Genomic DNA, 22,745 nt, shown 5'->3' with positions numbered 1-22,745 from the left:
CGGCTGTTCTATCCGGCCCGCGGAGCCGAAAGAGCGGAGGGTTCTCTTGCTCTCCCCTCCGCTCCTTTTCTTTGAATTTATATTAGTTCACACAAACACTCCATCCATGCTTTTGTTCCGGCCCTCCGGTCCAGTTTAAGAACCCATTGTGGCCCTCGAGTCAAAAAGTTTGCCCACCCCTGCACTAGGCCCTACTTTCAGGTGCTGGTTGGGCCTCATTTTTGAGATTTTATTTTTCAATTGCAGTTTATATCCAATATTATTTTGCATTAGTTTCAGGGGTGGGCCTCATGTTTTAAATCACAGCCAATATCAATAGAGACTTCTAGCAGGACCGGACTATTAAATTCGGTTTAAGGTAGTCTTAGTTTTTCATTCACTCATTTATTCATTCAACAAGCACTTACTAAGCACCTACTGTGTACCCCATAGTGTGCTTTTTGGGAACTAGAGACTGTGTACAAGGGAAGAGGTGGCACAAAGATACGACAAAGAGGAACACTTCACAGAGGAAGGGCATTGTCGGAAGAAGAGGCGTTTGTTAGGGACAAAAAGCAGGAATGACAGTCTGAGCAGAGGGAACAGCATGTGCAAAAGCATAGAGGCATGAAAGCTTGTCTCCCAATGCCAGTGACTCCACAGCCCCTGGGGAGCGCTCGCTGCTGCCCGTGAGGGTACACGTGGGCTTTGGGGGCGTCTGGATGCTCTGCCGAGGTATTGGACATTGTTCTTTAGGGAGCAGGAGCCTTCGAAGAACTGAAGAATACCTGTGTGTCTCTCCCCCCCACACCCCCGTGTCAGACGCCTGCTCTGACAGTGGCTAGAAGCCAGGCCGTGTGATGCCGGGACAGTAACATAAAGGGAGTCTGATTTCTCAGCTGAAGTGCTGGGCCTAATACAGTTAGGGAAATAACCTCCAGGTATTTAAAATGGAAAATCTCAAGTAACTTTAAAAGCAAATTATTCATGAGTCCCGTTAATTAAGAAGGCCTTAAAGAAGATTAAGAGCCTTCCGAAGGCATTCATTTTTGTCTCCCACAGTTAAATGAGCTGTGTTTCCACGGCGACCGCAGGACGGTCACAGCTTTCTTTCCTCGTCAACATCTCAACATTTCCCTGTAATTGGGCACGTTCAGCGTTCTGTATTTTGTCAGCAGGAAGCACAATTACCTCCTCTTGGGCTTTGAGGTACTAAAATGAGGGCCATTGCAGCTGCTTCTGTTAATGCTGAGAGCAGTGGAGAGGTGTGGCGGGGAGTAGTTTCAGGACAGCGCACTTGGAAAGGATTATGATCAAAGAGCAGTACTGTGGGACGCATCCCTCCCAGCGAGTGTCAGAAACTGCAGGCCACGAGCCGGCTATTGCTCTATGTGCTGTGGCTCTTCTCCGCCCTTGGCCCACTGTATTAATTATAGATCCTCTTCTCAAAGCAACTTGTTCTCACATTCTCTTTTCTCTTCTCCTTCCCTCCTTTATCTTCTCCCACCCACCTCCTAGCAAGAACCAGGTGCTATGTAAGTTTGAGAGCTGGAAGGAGGTACAGAAGTTGGGAGTTCAAGCTAGAGGGAGACGCAGAAGACCTTGAATTGATTTATCGAAAAAAGCACATTCCATCTTATCAATATTCTGTTGTGTCAGCTGGCGCCTTCGTCATTCATAGAGTGACACTGATTGGCTTTTGTGTACCTGTTCTGACCTTTGGAAACCATTTCCAGTTGGAGGCTAGTACTTGTTCAAGTTTCATGGATGTGAAGAATCAGAGAGGGAAAGGGTAGAGGTTCCTTCACATGTTGAGACTCTACAATTCGGTCCTGCAGTGTCTGGAGCCAGGGAGAGCCGATTATGTGCATCCTTCCAGACTATGTTCTGTGATGTCACATCAGTAACTTGGAATGGGCCACAGTGGGCGTATTTACACCACAGGAATTGGCAGACACCAGGAAGCAGGGTTTTTTTTTTTTTTTTTTTTTTTTTTCCCAGAGATGCACTTGTCAACCCAGCCCGCCACTGAGAGGCCCCCACAACTGGGAAAACAAACACTCCACATACAGGATGGATAAACCAAGAGCGGAAGATAATTTAAACACTTTCCATTTTAGATATTAGAAGGCTATTTCCCAACCCATTTCCCTAATTGCATTAGGCCGTGCACGTCGCCCAGGAAACAGAAAAGAGGGAGGAAGTTCTAGGAAAATAGGGTGTTTGATGCACTTTAACTAGTGGCAAGGAGCTGGGGAGATGCAAGGGACATGGGGTGTGTGTGTGTGTGTGTGTGTGTGTGTGTGTGGTTTCCTCCTTCTCCCAGTGTAGTAGGCTTGAGAGGCTAAATTGAATCTGCTGAGACCATCGCATCTGGTTAATTCAGATATTAGGGACAAGGGGCCCCTTCTTGTTATTGGAGTTGAGAGAAACTGGTTATTCTAGATTCTTTCTAGGTTGGTTCCAAGTTTAGCAGATTCATCCCAGTGGGCCCCTGTGTGCTGCCCCTGTCTGTGCCAGGCACCCCTCATGGGATCTGCGGGGGCCTCTGAGGCGCGGGGTGAGCCTGGCTGAGTCTCTGGGGGAGTGTCTGCCCCTTCAGTAAGAACAGAGTCACACTGAAGTCAGAAGCATTGGCTGGCACTGACATTACAATTCTCAATCCCAAAGCACAAAAGGTATTTCATTTTTCTGCAGCGGCACAGGTGTATATACATAGGCCAACAGGATGCTGTACCGGTGAGAGGTAGTGGGGAAAGCTGACCTTGGCTTTGGAAGCTTTAGCTCTCGGTCTGCCACTCATTAGGAATGTGTCTGGACAAAGCTCGGAGCTTCTATGAGCCTCAGTCACCGCGTCTATGAAATGGGACAGAAGCTTTTGCCCTGCCTTGTTCATTGCTGTAACCCTAGTTCCTAGAACAGTATTTGGTACTCAGTCTGCCGTCAACATGTATTAACTGAATGAGTGAAGGAAGGGAGGAGTGAGTGAGTGAATGAATGAATGAGCAGGGGTACCATTCATTATAAAAAATGACAATTTTGTTTTCCTTCTAAATGAGAGGAACACATTTTGTTTTACACTGGCTTATTGCGTTCATCACAAAATTTAGGAGAAAAAAGGACAGATAAGGCGAAGATGTCCAGATATGCACGCACATGTACATGTACACGTACACACACGTGCACCACACACACGCACGTACACACACATGCACACACACACACATTGATTTCCCTAAAATACACCACTGGGCCAAAAGAGCTGAATCAAAGAGTGTTTGCATGGCCACCTCCTGTGCCCGGAGCTCCTCACCCTCTCACAGCCAGACTTCTCTTTCCTTTGCTGTGTCCTCTCTGGGGTTCTCTTTGTGTCAACTTTGAAAAAAGAGAGAGTGAGAAGGGGTCTCAGAGCCTTCCTTCCCCGGAGGCCACTTCCCAGCAAACCATGGGCGAGAAAGGCCACCTCGCTTAGCGTGAACAGAGGACCCCTTTCTACTTGCCTTGCTTCATGTCACACGGGAGGGGCCTCCGCACGGTCTCCCCGAGCAGAGCAGGTCTGTCTAGACGTCTCCTCCCTGTGAATAGGAGAAACCACAGCTTGTAAGTGGCAGTGATCAGCTGCCTCCTGCATACTCCCTACTGGGGATGTGCCCACAACCAAGGTACATGCCCTTGACCGGAATCGAACCTGGGACCCTTGAGTCCGCAGGCTGATGCTCTATTCACTGAGCCAAACTGGTTAGGGCTTCACGGAAACCTTTACTAAACCCTGCAGTTGTGTCTCTCTTGGCATGCATCCACCCACCACCTCCACCCACCACCTCCACCCACCACCCTCCACCCACCACCCTCCACCCACCACCTTCCACCTCCACCCACCAACCTCCACCCACCACCTCCACCCTCTAACTCCACTCTCCACTTCCACCCACCACCCTCCACCACCCACCACCCTCCACCACCCACCACCTCCACCCACCACCTCCACCCACCACCTCCACCCACCACCTCCACCCACCACCTCCACCCTTCACCCTCTACCCACCACCTCCACCCACCACCTCCACCCTCCACCTCCACCCTCCACCCTCCACCCACCACCTCCACCCTTCACCCTCCACCCACCACCTCCACCCTCCACCCACCACCTCCACCCACCACCTCCACCCACCACCTCCACCCTTCACCCTCCACCCACCACCTCCACCCTCCACCCTCCACCCTCCACCCTCCACCCTCCACCTCCACCCACCACCTCCACCCTCCACCTCCACCCACCACCTCCACCCACCACCTCCACCCACCACCTCCACCCTTCACCCTCCACCCACCACCTCCACCCTCCACCTCCACCCACCACCTCCACCCTCCACCTCCACCCACCACCTCCACCCTCCACCTCCACCCACCACCTCCACCCACCACCTCCACCCACCACCTCCACCCTCCACCCTCCACCCTCCACCCTCCACCTCCACCCACCACCTCCACCCTCCACCTCCACCCTCCACCCACCACCTCCACCCACCACCTCCACCTCCACCCTCCACCCACCACCTCCACCCTCCACCTCCACCTCCACCCTCCACCCACCACCTCCACCCTCCACCTCCACCTCCACCCTCCACCCACCACCTCCACCCTCCACCTCCACCCTCCACCCACCACCTCCACCCACCACCTCCACCTCCACCCTCCACCCACCACCTCCACCCTCCACCTCCACCTCCACCCTCCACCCTCCACCTCCACCCTCCACCCACCACCTCCACCCTCCACCTCCACCTCCACCCTCCACCTCCACCCTCCACCCTCCACCCACCACCTCCACCCTCCACCTCCACCTCCACCCTCCACCCTCCACCTCCACCCACCACCTCCACCCACCACCTCCTCTCTCCACCTCCACCACCACCCTCTACCCACCACCTCCACCCTCCACCTCCACCCTCCACCTCCACCCTCCACCCTCCACCTCCACCCACCACCCACCACCCTCCACCCTCCACCTCCACCCTCCACCCACCACCCTCCACCTCCACCTCCACCCTCTACCCTCCACCCTCCACCTCCACCCACCACCCACCACCCTCCACCCTCCACCTCCACCCTCCACCCTCCACCTCCACCCACCACCCACCACCCTCCACCCTCCACCTCCACCCTCCACCCTCCACCCTCCACCCTCCACCCTCCACCTCCACCCACCACCTCCACCCTCCACCTCCACCCTCCACCCACCACCTCCACCTCCACCCTCCACCCACCACCTCCACCCTCCACCTCCACCTCCACCCTCCACCTCCACCTCCACCCTCCACCCTCCACCTCCACCCTCCACCCACCACCTCCACCCTCCACCTCCACCTCCACCCTCCACCTCCACCCTCCACCCTCCACCCACCACCTCCACCCACCAACCTCCACCCACCACCTCCACCCTCTAACTCCACTCTCCACTTCCACCCACCACCCTCCACCACCCACCACCCTCCACCACCCACCACCTCCACCCACCACCTCCACCCACCACCTCCACCCACCACCTCCACCCACCACCTCCACCCTTCACCCTCTACCCACCACCTCCACCCACCACCTCCACCCTCCACCTCCACCCTCCACCCTCCACCCACCACCTCCACCCTTCACCCTCCACCCACCACCTCCACCCTCCACCCACCACCTCCACCCACCACCTCCACCCACCACCTCCACCCTTCACCCTCCACCCACCACCTCCACCCTCCACCCTCCACCCTCCACCCTCCACCCTCCACCTCCACCCACCACCTCCACCCTCCACCTCCACCCACCACCTCCACCCACCACCTCCACCCACCACCTCCACCCTTCATCCTCCACCCACCACCTCCACCCTCCACCCTCCACCTCCACCCACCACCTCCACCCTCCACCTCCACCCACCACCTCCACCCTCCACCTCCACCCACCACCTCCACCCACCACCTCCACCTACCACCTCCACCCTCCACCCTCCACCCTCCACCCTCCACCTCCACCCACCACCTCCACCCTCCACCTCCACCTCCACCCTCCACCCACCACCTCCACCCTCCACCTCCACCCTCCACCCACCACCTCCACCCACCACCTCCACCTCCACCCTCCACCCACCACCTCCACCCTCCACCTCCACCTCCACCCTCCACCCTCCACCTCCACCCTCCACCCACCACCTCCTCCCTCCACCTCCTCTCTCCACCTCCACCCTCCACCCTCCACCCTCCACCCACCACCTCCACCCACCACCTCCTCTCTCCACCTCCACCACCACCCTCTACCCACCACCTCCACCCTCCACCTCCACCCTCCACCTCCACCCTCCACCCTCCACCTCCACCCACCACCTCCACCCTCCACCTCCACCCACCACCTCCACCCTCCACCCTCCACCTCCACCACCACCCTCTACCCACCACCCTCCACCCTCCACTCCTGTGGGTTGGCTCCGGAAATGGCTGCTGAATGAAAGCACTGCCTCTGGGTGCCCTCACGCCCAGCCTGGCTGAAGCCCCTCTCCTTTCTCTCCAGGTCGATCTTCAAGCCTTTCATCTTTGTGGACGATGTAAAACTTGTCCCCAAAGCACAGTCTCCCTGTTTCGGGGATGACGACCCGGCCAAAAGGGAGCCTCGGTTCCAGGAGAAACCAGACCGTCGGCACGAGCTGTACAAGGCCCATGAGTGGGCACGCGCTGTGCTCGCCAGTGACCAGGTGAGCCGGGGGCTGGGCCGTGGACAGTGGCGGGGTCAGCGAGAACTGCCAGGAGAGCAGGGAATGAGTCACCCTCCTCCTCCTTTCCAGCACACTCCTCCCCAAAATCCAGCTCCCAGGGCCCCTCCCAGGAGGCGGGGTTCACTCTCCCACCCAGGCCCCTGAAAGAAACCAAAGCCTCTGCTTTTGATGTTATTCTAGAGCCCAGGGGGCTCAGAACAGCCCCTTCCATTCCGTGTCCTGGGAATCACCGAGATGTGCAGGCCCCATAGGGACGGCTGCTTCTCTGCGTCCTACAGTTCTTTGTATACTTTGGGGGCACAAGGTTGTATGTGGCGGCAACCCTTTAAAAGTGTCTAAAAAAACCGATTCTTCCCCAAAGCCCTGGAGACGGATAGGGCCGCACAGCCATGTGACTGCTTAATGCCACTCAGCAGTACCATGAAAAGGGCTCAGGGGGTATTTTTGGTGGGGTATACATTTTATGACAATAAAAGAAAGATTCTCAAGTTTTCAGTTAAAAAGAAGTTATTCTTTAAAGTGCAGATCCCCCGCCCCGCCCAAAGCTTCGGAACTTGCAGTTCTGAGACGTGAATTCAAACAAGGCCGCGCCCAGCCCCCCAGCAGCCGCGGGCATTCCATACAGCCCCAGCCGTACGTGGTGGAAGGCAGGAGGAAGGACTGGGCACTTGGTGGAAGGCAGGAGGAAGGACTGGGCACTTGGTGGAAGGCAGGAGGAAGGACTGGGCACTTGGTGGAAGGCAGGAGGAAGGACTGGGCATGTCAGATGCGCATCCGCCCCCCAGGCGTTTGGTGCACAGCTGGGAGCAGGTCCAGTTTCTCCGGAAGAAAGGGCCCCTTTTAGGTGAATCCAGCACGCGTTGTGTGGGCCGGGCGAGCGCAGGGGACCGCACCAAGGGACACAGAGGAGGCGACCTGGGTGGCAGCCCAGTGGGTTCCGACCACATCTCTGAGCAGGGCAGGCCCAGAGCCCGCGCCTCCACGCCACCGGCTGTCTCCTGCCTGTCCGCCGGCCCACCCTTCCCTGGAGTCTGCACCGCTGCTGCCCGCGGAGCTCAGGGGGCTGTTCCCGCAGCTGCTGCCAGCGCAGGTTTTCTAGGCGGGGCCAGTGACCCCCGAGGGAAGGCGCCCCTTTCCGTGCACGGTTTTGTGGGCCAGGCAACAGGGCGCAGAGGCAGGAAGGGCCGTGTGGGCTGAGCGCTTCTACCCCAAACTCCAGAGAGGAGACGGGTGGGGTGGGGTGGGCTTTGAAATGTAGCAATGACCGCTGGCGTGAGTCAGGGGGCGGTGACAGCAGGTCTCCATGGGGACTTACTGTGCCACGCCCCGTCCCCACTCCCCAGGAGCCCGGGGTCTAAGGGGGACACAGGCAGGGAGACAGAGCTCCACGTGACAGGAGAGCGGCCGTGCAGAGGCAAGAGACCCTGCGCTGGGAGCCCGAGGAGAGGGGTGCAGAGGGGTGCGGAGGGGTGCAGCTGACCAGGCCCTGGGGTGATGCGCTGGCCCGGGCGGCGGGGAGAACGGGCTGGAGGGAGGCAGCCATTCAGTCTGGCTGAGTAGAAGGGGTGTAGCTAGAGGCCAAGGAAGAGCCTCGTGTGTCCCACCGGCCTTCCGGGGTGCCACTCAGGATGTATCCTGAAGGCAGCAGAAACCAGCAGGGATGCCAAGCAGAGCGGTGACATCCACGTTGGCATCGGAAGGATCCCTGTGGCGGTCATGTAGGAAGCATTGACTAGGGTCCCCCACCCCAGGAGGCTTTCAGGGTTCGTGGCAATGACAGCGCCCCCCCCCCCCCGGCCCCCCGCCCCGTGCTTGTGCTTCTCCCAGGAGCAGGGCCGCAGGCTGCGGAGGACCATGCTGGAGCTGGAGAAGCAAGGCCTGGAGGCCATGGAAGAAATCCTGGCCGGCCCCGCACCCCCGGACCCCGCCGAGGTGGGGGACCTTTTCTATGACTGTGTGGACACGGAGATCAAGTTCTTTAAGTGAAGCGGGCACGCCCTCCCCCTCGTATTTAAAGTTTCCCACCTACTAACTTACCAGCAAAACCGCCGCTCTCCCGCGTGAGAAAGACGAGAGAGGCCCTGGGTGGCGGCTGGTGGTCCCTTTTCCGAAGCCAGACCGAAAGGACACTTGTGTTCTGCTGGAACCTCCACACGTCCCCTCTGCCACGTGGTCCCCTTCCTCTGCTGTGTGACATGCACCCCGTGCGCCCGTTGTCCGCCCTCCCCCCCCCCCCCCCCCCGTGTGACTAATCGTGGATTCCAAGCTGCTGCTGCTGTGTTTCCGTGACCATGGACACATTGGCCTTTACGGGAGGATGTGCGCTCACCAGGCGCTGGACAGCTGGCGCCGCAGTGCTGAGCGGGTGGGGAGGCCCCATCTCCTGAGTCTTCCTCGCTGAGTACGGTTCTCCCAGGCTCACAGAAGGCCCGGGGTCCTGCCTGTGCCCTCCAGGGAGAAGCTTCCTGGCCTCCCTTGATGCGAGTGCTTGTCTGTCGTGCAGAAGGTCTCCAGGTGTGTCTTCCGAGGGACACACCTGGAGGGAAGGCGAACAGGGGTCCTGTCCAGTCCCAGCTCCGTCCCACTTCCCGTGATCCTCACAAACCCGTCTTCTGTGCCCGGGCCGGTGAGCAGCTGGCCTGCCAACTGCTTCCACGTGTGCGAGGGCTGCTGGCTGTGTGATCGGGACCCGCCCACTGTTAGGGAGTCAGAGGCAGCACACCTGCGGCTGCCCTGCACCCCCGCGTGGGCCGCCCGCAGGCACGAGGCTCACCCGGCCCCGCAGCGCCCCCGCCCCCTGGCTGCGCCTGGTGCAGAACGATTCGGGCCTGCTGACCGCCGCCTGGTGCAGGTGAATTACCAGGAAAGGGCCCTGTGGCACAGCGCCACCCCGCCGAGCCGCCAAGCTCTCGGTTAATGAGGGGAAGAAAGGGAGAAACTTTGGGCTGTTTCGATTCTAGTTAAAGTAGCTGGAATCCGAGCATTATCTCAGCAGAGACTTTAATTAGACCGATTTGTTTCCAACGTCGTGTTCGCATGAAGCATTTGACTTAGCACCGGAGCGTAGAAGAGCGTGCGAGGAAGACCAGATGGGCCAGCGCTGGGAACACAGAGGGCGAGGAGGCGACAGATGGATGTAGAAGCATTTCGCTCCAGGGTCACAGGCCAGCCCCCGCCCGCCCTGCCCAGCCTGTCGCATCCCACAGAGCTGTGTAGGGAGCAGCTGGCTTTCCCGGGCCTGGCCTCCATCCCTCCCACCACGCGTGTCCCAGCAGCTGCCTTGAGAATGGTGGCTGACGCGGGAAGGTGGAGGTGGTGGGGGGCTTACCTCCAGCCACTGACACTCTCAGCCACGCTCGGAATGGAAGGGGGCAGAGATGGCCCGAGCAGCGTGGCTCAGAGATTGAGCATCGACCTATGAACCAGGAGGTCATGGTTCGATTCCCAGTCAGGGTACATGCCCTGGTTGCGGGCTCGATCCCCAGTGTGGAGCATGCAGGAGGCAGCCGATCAATGATTCTCTCTCATCATTGATGTTTCTCTCTCTCTCATCCCTCTCCCTTCCTCTCTGAATACATTTTTTTAAAAAAGGAAAGGGGTGGAGATAAACAGGTAGTGGAGAACAGCAGCTAATTGCTCCTATTGACTCTCCAGAAGCCACGGGTGAGGCCACAAGAATTGGAAGGGACACGGGTCCCATACGCAGACGTGGCCTGAGGGTCACAGGGTTTATCGGAACAAACCTTTTTTCCTACCAGCTGCCCTTGAAGAGCACCATGAGCTCTGTGCCCAGCAGGTTTGTAGGAAAATGACTGACTACAGGCAGTGACAGCGAGGAAGACTGTGGGGCTGGCCACGTTAGCAGCAGCCGTGCGTGGTGGCTGTGGTCCCCGCGGCCTCCGCCCAGGTTCGGGCCTTCACTGCAGATTCCCTAGGGTCTCCTCCAGAGTGGGTGCCATTCTCAGAGTGTCTGCCTACAGCTGCTAAGGGGGCCAGGGTGGGGTTCCAGAACGATGGAGGTACCCCGTTCCCCCCCCCTAAGCCCACCTACAGAGTCGTTCTTTAAAACACTGAGTTTCACACCGAGGTCTCCCCTCCACCTGTTATGGAAACACCGCATCAGACCTGTGATGCTCAAGGTGATCCAGGGTTTTACCCAAAGGAGTCGAGTGAGAATAAAGGACAGAGCCCTGCTTTCATTATTATGGGCCAAAGGTCACGGGTGACCCAGCCAGCCTTATGCCGTTGCCCAGCCGTGGTGCCGTGGGAGACACAATGGGTGCTTCTGTGAGGGGGCATTGACCTTAGCCCAGCACTTCAGAGAAGGGCCAACCCTGATGGAGAGCTGTCTGGGCTCACACTGTTCATCACAATTGTGATGCCCCTGGTGACCACTAGAGGGCGAGGCAGCCCTCCGTGGCCCAGCCTGGCAGCAGGTCAACCCCGCTGGGATGCTTCCCTCGGGCCCAGAGGTGGTCTGCGCACGGTCTGACCCAATACTAGCAGTGGGCAGAGTCCTCATACAGTGGGCATCGCGGGGAAGGGCAAGGAGAGAGCCAAGAACCTGCTGAAGTGCCCGTGTTCACTTCCAGGGACTTATTCCCTTAGATGAGCAGCCTGAAACATGTTGGGGTTTGTGCAGGCTGTTGCTGGGGGCACTGCTTGTTTTTTAAACGCTCCACACGGACCGCGCTTTTGGAAAACGCCTATCATTACGTGGATAACTCCTTGACCGGGGGATTGCTTTCCTAAAGGCAACGTGGAGAAAACGAACATTCGAGATGAACTGTAAAATCATGTTTAAGGGTCAGAGTGTAAATAGCTTCCTAAAACACCATCTGTGTGTCCATTAACCCTCGGGGTGGGGGTGCTGTGCCGACGGAAGACATGGCCGTGAGGATAGCATCTCCCCGCTACCACCCCACAGCCAAGCACCAGTCCGTCTTGCCGAGTAGAGGGATTTGCTATAGAGGAAGACAGCCCGAGGGAGGGAGGGGCGGCTAAGCCTCCAGGAAGGAACATGAACAAAGCAGAAGCAGTCCTCTTTCACTCCGGGAGGCGGTTTGGAGCTCTAGGTAGAACAAGGATGGACTTGAAATGATGGCGATTCTTTCGTGCCCAGTAACCTAAGACACAGTGTTATCGTCAGAGAGAGTCTGCCTGACAAGCGACCAGCCGGTGTGTGCCTGCTAGATTGCAGCAGCCTGTTTCTTCACCACTGGGTGGCTCAGTAGGCATAAAAATAATGATTCACCAGGCAAACTACTTTGCTCCCTAACTGATGCCACCCCACGTTGCGGCTGGCCCAGCAGGAAGCCAGGGGGTCCGGCGTGTGTGTTCTGGAACCACTAGCTGCACTCTCGACCGAGGAGCTGACAAGGCATTTATGGGGCAGGTGTTCCGCTGAGCTCTCAGCGTTAGGAGGGAAGCACATAGAGGAAGGGGAGCGGGAACCACCTCGCTGGCCATTCCTTCCCGTCTGAAGGGAGAGGAGTGGGGGTCCCAGGCACACGCTGTCCCAGAATACTTTGTGCTTCCGGCACTCCACCCCACAGGCCCCGCGTCCCAGCTCCCCTCCTGTGGTTTGTGTCAAACATCCCGGACTGTCACGTGCAGATGTCTCATGGGCATGCACACGCACATGTTTGCGATCGTGTTGTGAGGGGTTCAGTGTGTGAGCTGGACAATGCTGTGGGCAGGGAGCACCACAAAGGAGAATCTTTGTTTCCTGCAGTGGGAACTGTCCATGTCGTCTTCACAGCCTTTTGTACAAATATCCACAAACCAGACAACTTCCCCACCCAGTGCTTGCCCTTGGAATTGTCCCTAAGTACATCCAGCATACAATAATAGTAATAATAAAAAACACCTGAAATTGATGTCCGGTGGCCTTTCCTACCTTGTGTCTCGTGAATAAATGTGGGCATCAGTCTTGACATAGAAAATGTGTAAAAGGAGATACGTTTTTCTGACTTTAATCTTTAGAAAACCCAACCTTTTCAGCAGTTTCCTCCACTTTTGTACCGTTCTGTGGATACGTTCACTCTTTAAAAGTACCGTAAATACAAGACCACAAGGAGATACCACCTCACATCCAGCAGGATGCTACTGTAAAAAACCGGAACTGACCAGTGTTGGGGGGACCTGGAGAGACTGGAACCCCTGTGTTTTACTGTGGGAATGTAAGGAGGTGCAGCGGGGGTGGAAAACAGTGTGGAGGATCCTAAAAAAAAATTACAAAGAGAAATAGCATATAATCTAGTAATCCCACTTCTGAGTATATACCCTAAAAATTAAAAGCATGTTTTCAAAGCAGCATTATTCATGAAAGCCAAAGGGTGGAAACTACCCAAGGGTCCATCGATGGATGAATGAATGAACAGAAGGTGGCATAGACATAAAATGGGATACTATTCGGCCTTAAAGAGGAAGGGCATTCTGACACAGTCTGCAACATGGATGGACCCTGAGGACAACATGCTAAGTGAAATAAGCCAGTTTCAAAACGGCAAGTATTGTATTATTCCACGTAGGTGAGGGGCCGGGAGGGGGACATGGGGAACTTCTTAGGGGGTATAAAGTGAAAGTTTTGCAGATCATAAGGGAGTTCTGGAGATTGGTTGCACAATCATGTGAATGCACTCAACACTACTGAACGGTACACTTAAAAATGGTCAGGATGGTACACTTTGCTGTGTTTGTTACCACCATTAAAGCCGTTCTCACAACAGGAGTCTAGAGCCTCAGCATGGCTACTGGCATCTATGCCAAGCATCTTTATTTTAAAGCCCCGAGTGGGTCCACCAGGGGAAAGGATGTCACTTAAGGAAAAAGTCAGCCTCTCTCCACTCCTGTGGCCTAGAAATGCCAGATTGCTCCCATGACCCTGTCTCCACCAGGATGGGCAAATGCAACTACTTACCTTGTTCACGGAAACGAGTGACCTCTGTCAAGGTCAGAGTAGTCAACTGCCCCATTTATATGACAAGGAACTGCTAACCCTTTAAACTTGACCTCCAGCTCTTTCCCTATAATATACTCCTGCAAAACCCCAAGGAGACAAAGCCTGCATTCGTTTTCTGGGCTGCTTTAACAAAGTACTGCTAAACAACGGAAATGAATTCTCTCACCGTGCTGGAGGCTGGAAGTCCAAGGTCCATGTGCAGGTAGGGTGGGTTCCTTCTGAGGGCCGTCTCCTAACGCCGAGGGCTTGGCTGGCCGTCTCCAGCACTCCTTGGCCTGGAGAGCATCGCCCCTATCTGCCTTCATCTTCCCATGGCATTGTCCCTGTGTGTGTGTGCGTGTGTGCGTGCGTGCGTGTGTGTGTGTGTGTGAACGTGTGTGTGTGTGTGTGTGAGCGTGTGTGTGTGTGTGTGTGTGTGAGAGAGAGCATGTGTGTGTGCGCGCGCGCGTGTGTGCGCGTGCATGTGTGTGTGTGAGCGTGTGTGTGTGTGTGTGTGTGTGTGTGTCCAAACTCCCCTTTTTATAAGGACACCAGTCATTTTGGGTTAGGGGGTGCACCCTACTCCTTTATAATCTCATCTTAACAAATAACACCTGAAATGACCCAATTTCCAAATAAGGTCACATTCTGAGGAGCTGGGGGTTAGGATTCACCCTAAGAGTTGTTGGGAGACACAACGGAACAGATTCATGAAGGAAGCCAAGGCCTTGTGGGTCTGGGAGTTGCTTCAGGAGCCCAGAGCCCTTCCCATGAAGTTGCTCCCTCCCCCTTGCAGGCACCCCTCCACACTTAGCCTGTAAGGGGTGCCTGCGATGCTGCTGCTGCTTCACTCCCCACACCCCCACCCTCCCACAATGGCTTCGAGTGCATCACCCACTTTGTGAACTTGCTGGGACTATTGCGTTTCCTCTCCACCCAGATGGCTCCTCCGGTCATTAAAGAGCTTGTTGAACCTCCACCGGTCAGAGGGCAGGTAAAACAAGGCAGGGCCAGGACTTACTGGGACGCAGAGCGTGTAGCAGCAAACTCTGAAGTCAGTTTCCAGAGATTTAGAGAACATCCGTGAATTCTAATTGCTGCTCTCTGCTTGTTCTCCAGCAGCAGAGCCGGTGCAGTGTGGTCTGAGCCGCTCAGCAGACGTCTAAAGGGGCTGCCTGGGAGGCGGCCAGCAAGAGCTCTGTGCTGAGCGTGCAGTGCCCTCGGCAAATGGCCCCCCCACCCCCCGCCCGGAGTGCGGGTCGCGGGGCGAGGGGCGGGCCGATGCCCCGGTCTGCTGTGACAAAGGGGTTCAGGGTTGCCCGGGTGTTATGTCCGAGCTATCACCACTATGTGCTCAGGTATATATTGATGTCTCCATTTTACAGGAGAGGAAACTGAGGCACAGGCTGGTGAAGTAATTCACTTCCCTAAACGTGTAAGAGGCAGAACAGAGGTTCAGATTATGTTTGCCCCCGAGCCAGCACCCCAGTGGGTAAACCTCCTCTCCCTTTCCCACGTTTCGGAGTTCACCTGCAAATACTGGCATGGAGGTTGGGTGATATTGCTGCTCCATACGGGAGGGTTTTGGAGGAGTTTGCTACGTTGGGGGGTGCTAAGTGTACTGTAGGTTGAAAGTTGAAAGTTGTTCCTTTTAAACATGAGTTAGAGGAATTCTCTACATATACTCTACATAAACACACACACACACACACACACACACACACACACACATTTTAAATATTTTTATTGATTTCAGAGAGAGAGAGAGAGAGAGAGATAGAAACATCCATGATGAGAATCATTGATCGGCTGCCTCCTGCATGTCCCACACTGCGGATGGAGCCCACAACCCGCGCATGTGCCCTGACCAGGAATCGAACTGTGACCTCCTGGTTCATAGGTTGACACTCAACCACTGGGCTATGTGGCCGGGCTACCCATAGCAATAAAACTGAAAAAAAAAAAAATGCATTTAAGAAAGTGTTTCCCTTGGTTGGTTTCTCCAAATACCCATTCATTTAGTTAGCTTACCAACACCAGGGAAACATTAGATGAAACTGTGGCCGTGGTTTAGTCAGACGTGTCAGCTCAGGAAAGAAAGGCCTGGTCCTAACAGGACATTCCAGCAGCGCCGGGGCCAGCCTGAGTTCCGGAGCCACTCCGTCCTGTCGTAAGCCCTCCTGACCCTGAGCTTGTACTGGCGACCACGCTAGGTTCCGCAGGGAGACGGCCAGAAGCATGTCTGTTTATCCGAGTGTATTAGGTACAGAGAAATAACCTGCAGAGGTGTCTTATGTTTATAAATATAAAATGCATGGGAAATGCTGGGAAGTGCAGACACAGGCCTGCTGTGGGACTCTCCTCTGAGGACGGGGGACCGCTGCTATCGGCTGTCTGGGGGCAGCACGGGGTGCAGGGTCAGGGGTTCTACCTCTGGCCTGCGAGCCCAAGGGGCCCCAAGGCAGTGATCGGTCTCAAGAAGCGATGTGACGCCCATTCCTGAGATCCCCTTCTAACTGCGATGTGTGGCTTCTGCTCACCCCTTCTGTCTGTCCTCGAATCGTTTTATTTTTCATTTCTAGCCCAGCGTGTGGACCGAGCACGTATAAACCCCTCATGGGCAGGCGGTGCCCGTAGGTGGGACTGCCTTTGTCTAGAGGGCCTTCTTAACCAACCGCAATGTTGAATCCTTTGTAATTATGTCGTACAACCGGGAGGGAGGTGGTGTGGCTACTGTTGCAATAAAGCAATTCAGACCTTTCGGAACCCTTCCAGAACATCTGGAACCCAGCAGCTATGCTCGGAGCTGGTGACCTGGAAAACTCCTTTCCCATTGATTTCTGAGACAGTTTGGCTTGATTTAGTCCCCAGAGAAAGGGAACATGACCTCGCTCACTGGCTTCTCCCTACAAGGAGGGAGCACGATGGGGAGGGTAGCATCCTCGGTGACCCCAGACCACTGCTCCATGCGTGCGGTCACATGCTAACAGAACCCGCCTATCCGGCTGCCTTTCTGGGTGGCTTGGTCGGGGCATGGTCCCCATGAGGTGGGAGCCCAGGGGAGGCTGGTTCCAGAGGAAACATTTTTACCGCCTGCCAGCCTCTCCTTCCCCGTTTCCTTTCATCTGCAACTATTTTGATAACAGACCAGAGATCAGCCCGTTTCCTTCCATTTTCTCCCCTTCCTCTGTCACAGCCGGCCTCTCCAAGGACAGGGGGCACTCCGGGTCAGGCGGCAAGCGCACACACACACTCCATCCCCTTGCCAGCTCGAGACCAAGGGTGTGAGCAGCAGGCGGAGCCTGCCCTGGCCTGCTCCTTATCCAGGGGTGGCTGACCCCACAGAGGTGCCTGCCACCAGATCGCAGGCCAGGTCTGTTCTTAGCTCAGAGGGAGCTAGGTTTTGCCTGAGGGGTTGTCCTAGGGCTGGGGGTGGGGAACCAGCTATTGGAGGCAGATATTCACAGTACATTCGGCCCACACTTTTTCTTGCCATAGAAATCCTGCACTTGGGAGAGAAAATAAAGACCGCTGAGATAGAATTAGTAATTTACTCTAAAAATGAGTGTGATGCAGGTTTCTAACTTGCAGGGAAAATACCCAAACCTCCTAAAGCTCACCCCACCTCGGCCTGGCTGCCAGGGAGGGGCTGGGGGCTCGGAGGGGACAGGAGCAACGTCTCGGGGACTTGGGCACGAGGGGCACTGTAAACAGAGCATTGGCTACTTGTAGGAACATTCATTTACAAAAGGGGCCGAGCCCACGCCTGCCTGGACTTTGCGTTCTATTTACATTAGGCAGAAAAAGAAAAAAAATCCCTGTACTGCAAGACGGAAGCGGGACGCGGCGTCCCGTCCGCTGGAGGCCGAGTGGCGTCGTCTGGGTGAGGGGACACTCGGGTCTCTCTGAGCTGTGTCATGTCTAAGGCATTGTTTGGTTTGGTTTGATTCTGCAGTCTGTGTGCTGAGAATATAAAATCATGCCAATCAGAAGCCACCGTGGATACCGTGACTGTGGGGCGCCTTGCAAACCAAGGAATCTTCTAAACACGGGTCCGTGCAGGAAGGGCCAGCCTGCACGGTGTTTACGTCACGGGTCGGCCGCGGTGGGGCAGGGCGGGGCTCCATCTGCACCGGCAGGTGAACGCCAAGATGCATTTGGAAAAAATGGAGAAACGGGGAGGGTGGCTTTTTTTTACAAAATAAAAGTCGACTAAGATACCGATTTAAAGCCTGTGCAAACCACGTATTTACAATAAATAAATGCTCCATGCAGAGCCTGAATGTCAACTGCATCGCAACTGGAGTACGGTGAGGTCAGACACGGCCTCCTGGGTTGCCCGTCCACAGGGGGGAGCCCCAGGGGCTCGCAGGACGTTGGCTTCCTCGGTCTTCTCACCGGAGCGTCTTCAGAGTTAACTGTGGAAACACGAGAGCATCGCCAGGTGGGGTTAGAAGACTCTGCACACAGGTGACACCACCCCCCCACCCCCCGCTGGGGCCAGGCACTGAAGCTCTCTCCCCGTGCGAGGTGGCCAGGGCCTGACGTCCCCTCATGTGCAAGGAGCTGATTTTACCCAGGGGTCGCAGGTGGAAAAGGGGTGAAATGGGACATGTAATTCATGACAGGTGGGGGGGGGCCTAATGCCACTGTACAAACATGTCATAGGGGTCCTCAAACTTTTTAAACAGGGGGCCAGTTCACTGTCCCTCAGACCGTTGGAGGGCCAGACTATAGTTTAAAAAAAAAACTAGGAACAAATTCCTATGCGCACTGTGGGCCCGGGACGAGTCAGCTGCTAAGCAGGACAGGCAGCGGCACCCGGCGGGCTGGATAAATGTCCTCGGCGGGCCGGATGTGGCCCGCGGGCCGTAGTTTGAGGACGCCTGAATAGGATAAAGCATTCTTCAGTTCCTTTTATGTTTCACACAGTCTGGCTTTAGCCAGAAATTTCAAATAAAAATGGTCAATAAAAAGAGCTAAAAAACATTATATTGATGGGTGAAGAACCCCCCCTCCCCCCGGGTAAAAAACCATGTGTTCTACGTATGAGAGAGAACATGGAATTGTATCTTATAAACGTTACTGCACTCTCTCAGGCTTCTCGAGCTGACACAGGAGGGCAGAACGCGTGGGGCGTGGACGGCGTGAATGCAGGACGAGTCCACGGGGGTTATGCGGTGGTGATTCCAGGGACCACCCCCACCCTCACTCTTTAGGTTTTGAGGTTTGGAGTGTCATTCCAGCGGGAAACAAAGGCACACCCCGTGGCTCTCCCTGAGGAAAGAGGTGAAGCCGTTAGGAGAAGACATACCCGCACCGTCTCCGAGGGACCTGAGGGACGCGTTACCTGAGAGTTTCTGCCTTTGATGTCATCGGAGCTCTGCCCGGCAGCCTCGGCGTGGAGCCAGGGACCAGGTGTACGGCCTGAAAGGCACGGGGACAATCTCACCATCTGCTGGCGCAGGGCCCGGCTGTGCCCGGCACAGAGACTCGGGCTAGACGGGTGCTCACAGTGCTGACAGCAGCCGCAAAGGAACCAGAGCAACATGAGCCGGCCCACCTGAGACCTGCAGCTGCTGGCCCCGGACTGTGCTTCCACACCACTGCTGGGCCGTGGACTGCGTGTCCACGGGCCACGTCCAGCATGCTGGGCCCCGGACTGTGTGTCCACGGGCCACGTCCAGCATGCTGGGCCCCAGACTGCATGTCCACAGGTCACGTCCAGCATGCTGGGCCCCGGACTGCGTGTCCATGGGCCACGTCCAGCATGCTGGGCCCGGACTGCGCTTCCACACCGCTGCTGGCCCCAGAATGTGTGTCCACGGGCCACGTCCAGCATGCTGGGGTGGGGGTGGAGTGGGGGGACAAGCCACGGAGGCCTGTTGTCTCAGTGTCTATACAGAGAGCATCTTAGCTCAGACACCTGCCAGTCTAGCACTCGAATGTGCCACGCACAGCACTGGCCTTGCTTTAAAAAAGAGCCAAAGATAAGTACATTCTGACAGTCACCCTCTGTCCCACCAGGACCCAATGCCTTCTCTGAAATGCATTATGTTGAAATATTACACAAGTTATAGACTGAGTGGCCAGATTATGATGCTCTCTGAATGCATAATAATCTGGCCACTCAGTATTTGTATCTCAAATGGGTACCAAAAGTATTCTAGACTTTTGCTGGAGATCAACCACCTATTTGCCCTGAGCTTTCTATCAGCCAGTGCAAAGGGGAAAACTGATCAGGTGCACGATTTATAGTATCTTTGATATCAAATAAATGAGGTACTCAAGGAAGGTACACTGAGTGGCCAGATTATTATGTTCAGAGATCATAATAATCTGACCACTCAGTGTATATAACTGTATTCTCATAATGGAGAATCCAAATAAGAAAACCAACCTGAAGTGGCCCTCTCTGTCTACCCCTCCACCCAATCCCAATTTTCCATCCTGGAGTCACCGCTACTCTGAGTTTGGTGTTTATTCCTCCAGATACTTTTCCATTTGGGATTTACCATGTAGGTATATGCACATATATGCATATATGTGGTCTCACTGGTCCAGCTGAGTTTTACTTATTTATTTTTCATACACTTTTATTGCTAGCTGAGTTTTAAATCCACATTCCCCGACGTTCCTGTGAGGACTTCTCCTGAGTCAGGTGTTCCGAACGGTGGCCCTGCTGTTGCTTCTCCTGCTGCATTTGGTACAAGACCCTCTGTCCTGCTTCTGCCACAGATGAGAATTAAAGAGCCACCTCCCTGAGTCCTCCGACACCCCCACTGCTGTGCTCCTCATAAAGCAGCGTGAGCAACAGGAATAGTCATCGCAAATCTATATATATATAAAAGCTTAAGCGACTGGCCAGTAGCTATGATGTGCACCACCAGGGGGCAGACTCTCAACACAGGAACTGAAACCATGGGCATGGAAACATGGAACGGACTGATGAATCCCAGAGGGAAGAGGGGAAGGCGGGAAGAGATAACCAAAGATCTTATATGCATACTAGAGGCCCGGTGCATGGATTCATTCACCAGTGAGGTCCCTCGGTCTGGCCTGTGGGGATCGGGCCAAAAACGGCTCTCCAACATCCCCCGAGGGGTCCTGGATTGCGAGAGGGCGCAGGCTGGGCTGAGGGACCTCACTGGTGCACGAATCTATGCACCAGGCCTCTAGTCCTATCTAATAAAGAGGAAATATGCTAATTGACTATCACTCCCTCACAAAGATGGCAGTGCCCACAGCCAATAAGGAGGGAATATGCTAATTGACTGTCACGCCCCCAAAGGTGGCAGCACCCACAGCCACAAGATGGCAGCGCCCAGTCCACTCAGTCCCACCGGGGTGGTAGGCGCGCGGCACGGCCAGTCCCGCCCCTAAGTGGGTCTGGCTGCTCTGCGCGTCTGCCTCCGGAGTCCCCCAGTCCCCTCAGCCCCCTAGCTGCCCAAGGGCCGGCCCAAGGCACAGGCAAGCCTTGGATGGCAGCTGCCCAGCTACCCAGGGCTGCCCGAGGCTCAGGTAACCAGGGCCAGCCAAGGCTTGCACTGCCGGTAGTGGCAGCAGCAGAGGTGTGATGGGGGCGTCGCCTTCCCCTGATCGCCGGGGTCATCTCCTGCCCCTGAGGGCTCCCAGACTGTGAGAGGGGGCAGGTTGGGCTGAGGGACTCCCCCTCCAGTGCATGAATTTTCATGCAACGGGCCTCTAGTTATTTATAAGATTGAAAAACACAACCCGCGTTCAAGAAAAGTGTCCGGGAATCTAAGGTTTATCTTCCTCTGAAGGAGTCACAGCAGCTGTCTGAATGTTTACAAAGGCTCAGAGAATTTGGGGTGACATTCAAAGAATAGCAGTCATCTGAACACGCCAGCTGTTGTGTGTGCTCCTTGGGAGAGAAAAGCAGGCTAGAAATTGTATAAGGAAAATGACCTGAACTATTTTTAAAATTCATAAAAATATGTATAACAGACTGAATTGATTCTTCCTGGATCAGCTGGTTTTCTTTAATCTCTGAAGAATACCTTTTCAGTTTTCTATGAGAACCCAGACGTGGTCTTGGGAACCTGTTGAGGTAGGACACGGTTTTCTGAGCGAACTATCTCACAGGAGGTCTCTGCAACTGCCACACCCTGAATCCAATGGGCTCTGTAATTCCCATTAAAGTGCTTTATAAATTAATGAGTGCATTTGTTCTTCTTCTTTTTTTTAATCTTCATCCACGGATATTTTTCCGTTGATTTTTAGAGAGAGGTGAAGAGAGAGGTAAAGACAGGGAGAAATATCAATGTGAGAGAAACACATTGATTGGTTGCCTCCTGCACGTGCCCTGACCAGGGCCCGGGCGGGGGAGGAGCCTGCAACCAAGGTACGTGCCCTTGACCAGAATCAAACCCAGGACCCTTGGGTCCGCAGGCCGACAGTCTATCCACTGAGCCAAACCAGTTAGGACTGCATTTGTTCTTGACTAAAGATATTTTCAGTTAAATGACATAGAGAGTGCTAAATTTTTAGCCAGTTTATTAACTAACTGAAAAGTAAAAAGACACTGATATACAGCCCTAATTCCACATGGCAGAATGACCTTGAACTGATTGTTCTTACGTTTAAAAAACTCCAGTGGACCACAGAAAAGGCTTCCTCTAGGCCAGGGTTTCTTAATGTGGCTCATTTTGGGCTGGTTGATCGTGTGTGGCCTGCCTGTGAGCTGCGGGCTGTTCAACATCATCCCAGATGCCAGTAGCACATCCTCTGTGCCCCAGACTATCTGCAGCAACAAAAAATGTCTCCAGACAGCACCAGGGTCCTCTGGGGGCGGGTCCCCCCACTGGAGAACCACTGGGCAATACTACAGGCTCCTCCATAGCCCAGCCACGCTCACTGGTTTTCCTAAACACCACTGCAAACAATAGCGGAGCTAAAGGAGAATCGCTTTCCTCACACAACAGAAAGGAAAGCTCTGCCTCTCTCCTATGCACTGTTGATGGGAATGGACAATGGAAAACACTATGGTGGGCTCCCCCCAGACCCCAAATTAAAAGTAGACGTCCCCTACGGTCCAGCAATTAT

The 22,745-nt window shown here is 55.2% G+C and overlaps 2 protein-coding genes across 4 annotated transcripts in view; one reads left to right on the top strand and one right to left on the bottom strand.

Annotated features, from left to right (window-relative positions):
- The window catches only part of SCRN1 (secernin 1), a gene marked incomplete at its 5' end in the record, with an annotated part of 52,365 nt that extends 39,320 nt beyond the window's left edge, over positions 1–13,045 (top strand). Inside the window, 2 exons of one of the 2 annotated variants that reach the window (XM_080666043.1) lie at positions 6,535–6,715; positions 8,564–13,045. In XM_080666043.1, the coding sequence (XP_080522169.1) occupies positions 6,535–6,715; positions 8,564–8,722 (340 nt within the window). In that variant the 3' untranslated portion in view covers positions 8,723–13,045. The remainder of the gene's footprint in view (positions 1–6,534; positions 6,716–8,563) is intronic. The other variant, XM_080666044.1, reaches the window with a different exon arrangement.
- Positions 13,046–15,406: 2,361 nt separating this feature from the next.
- WIPF3 (WAS/WASL interacting protein family member 3) overlaps positions 15,407–22,745 on the bottom strand; it is a 63,798-nt gene continuing 56,459 nt past the window's right edge. For both annotated transcript variants that reach the window (XM_080663381.1, XM_080663382.1), the window contains exons 8-9: positions 19,030–19,106; positions 15,407–18,097 (exon numbers count right to left, since the gene is read on the bottom strand). In XM_080663381.1, the coding sequence (XP_080519507.1) occupies positions 18,074–18,097; positions 19,030–19,106 (101 nt within the window). In that variant the 3' untranslated portion in view covers positions 15,407–18,073. The remainder of the gene's footprint in view (positions 18,098–19,029; positions 19,107–22,745) is intronic.

Source organism: Plecotus auritus (genome assembly GCF_963455305.1).
Source record: "Plecotus auritus genome assembly, chromosome: 4".
In the NCBI taxonomy this organism is placed as follows: Eukaryota; Metazoa; Chordata; class Mammalia; order Chiroptera; family Vespertilionidae; genus Plecotus; species Plecotus auritus.
This window is presented reverse-complemented; position numbering and strand designations above follow the sequence as displayed.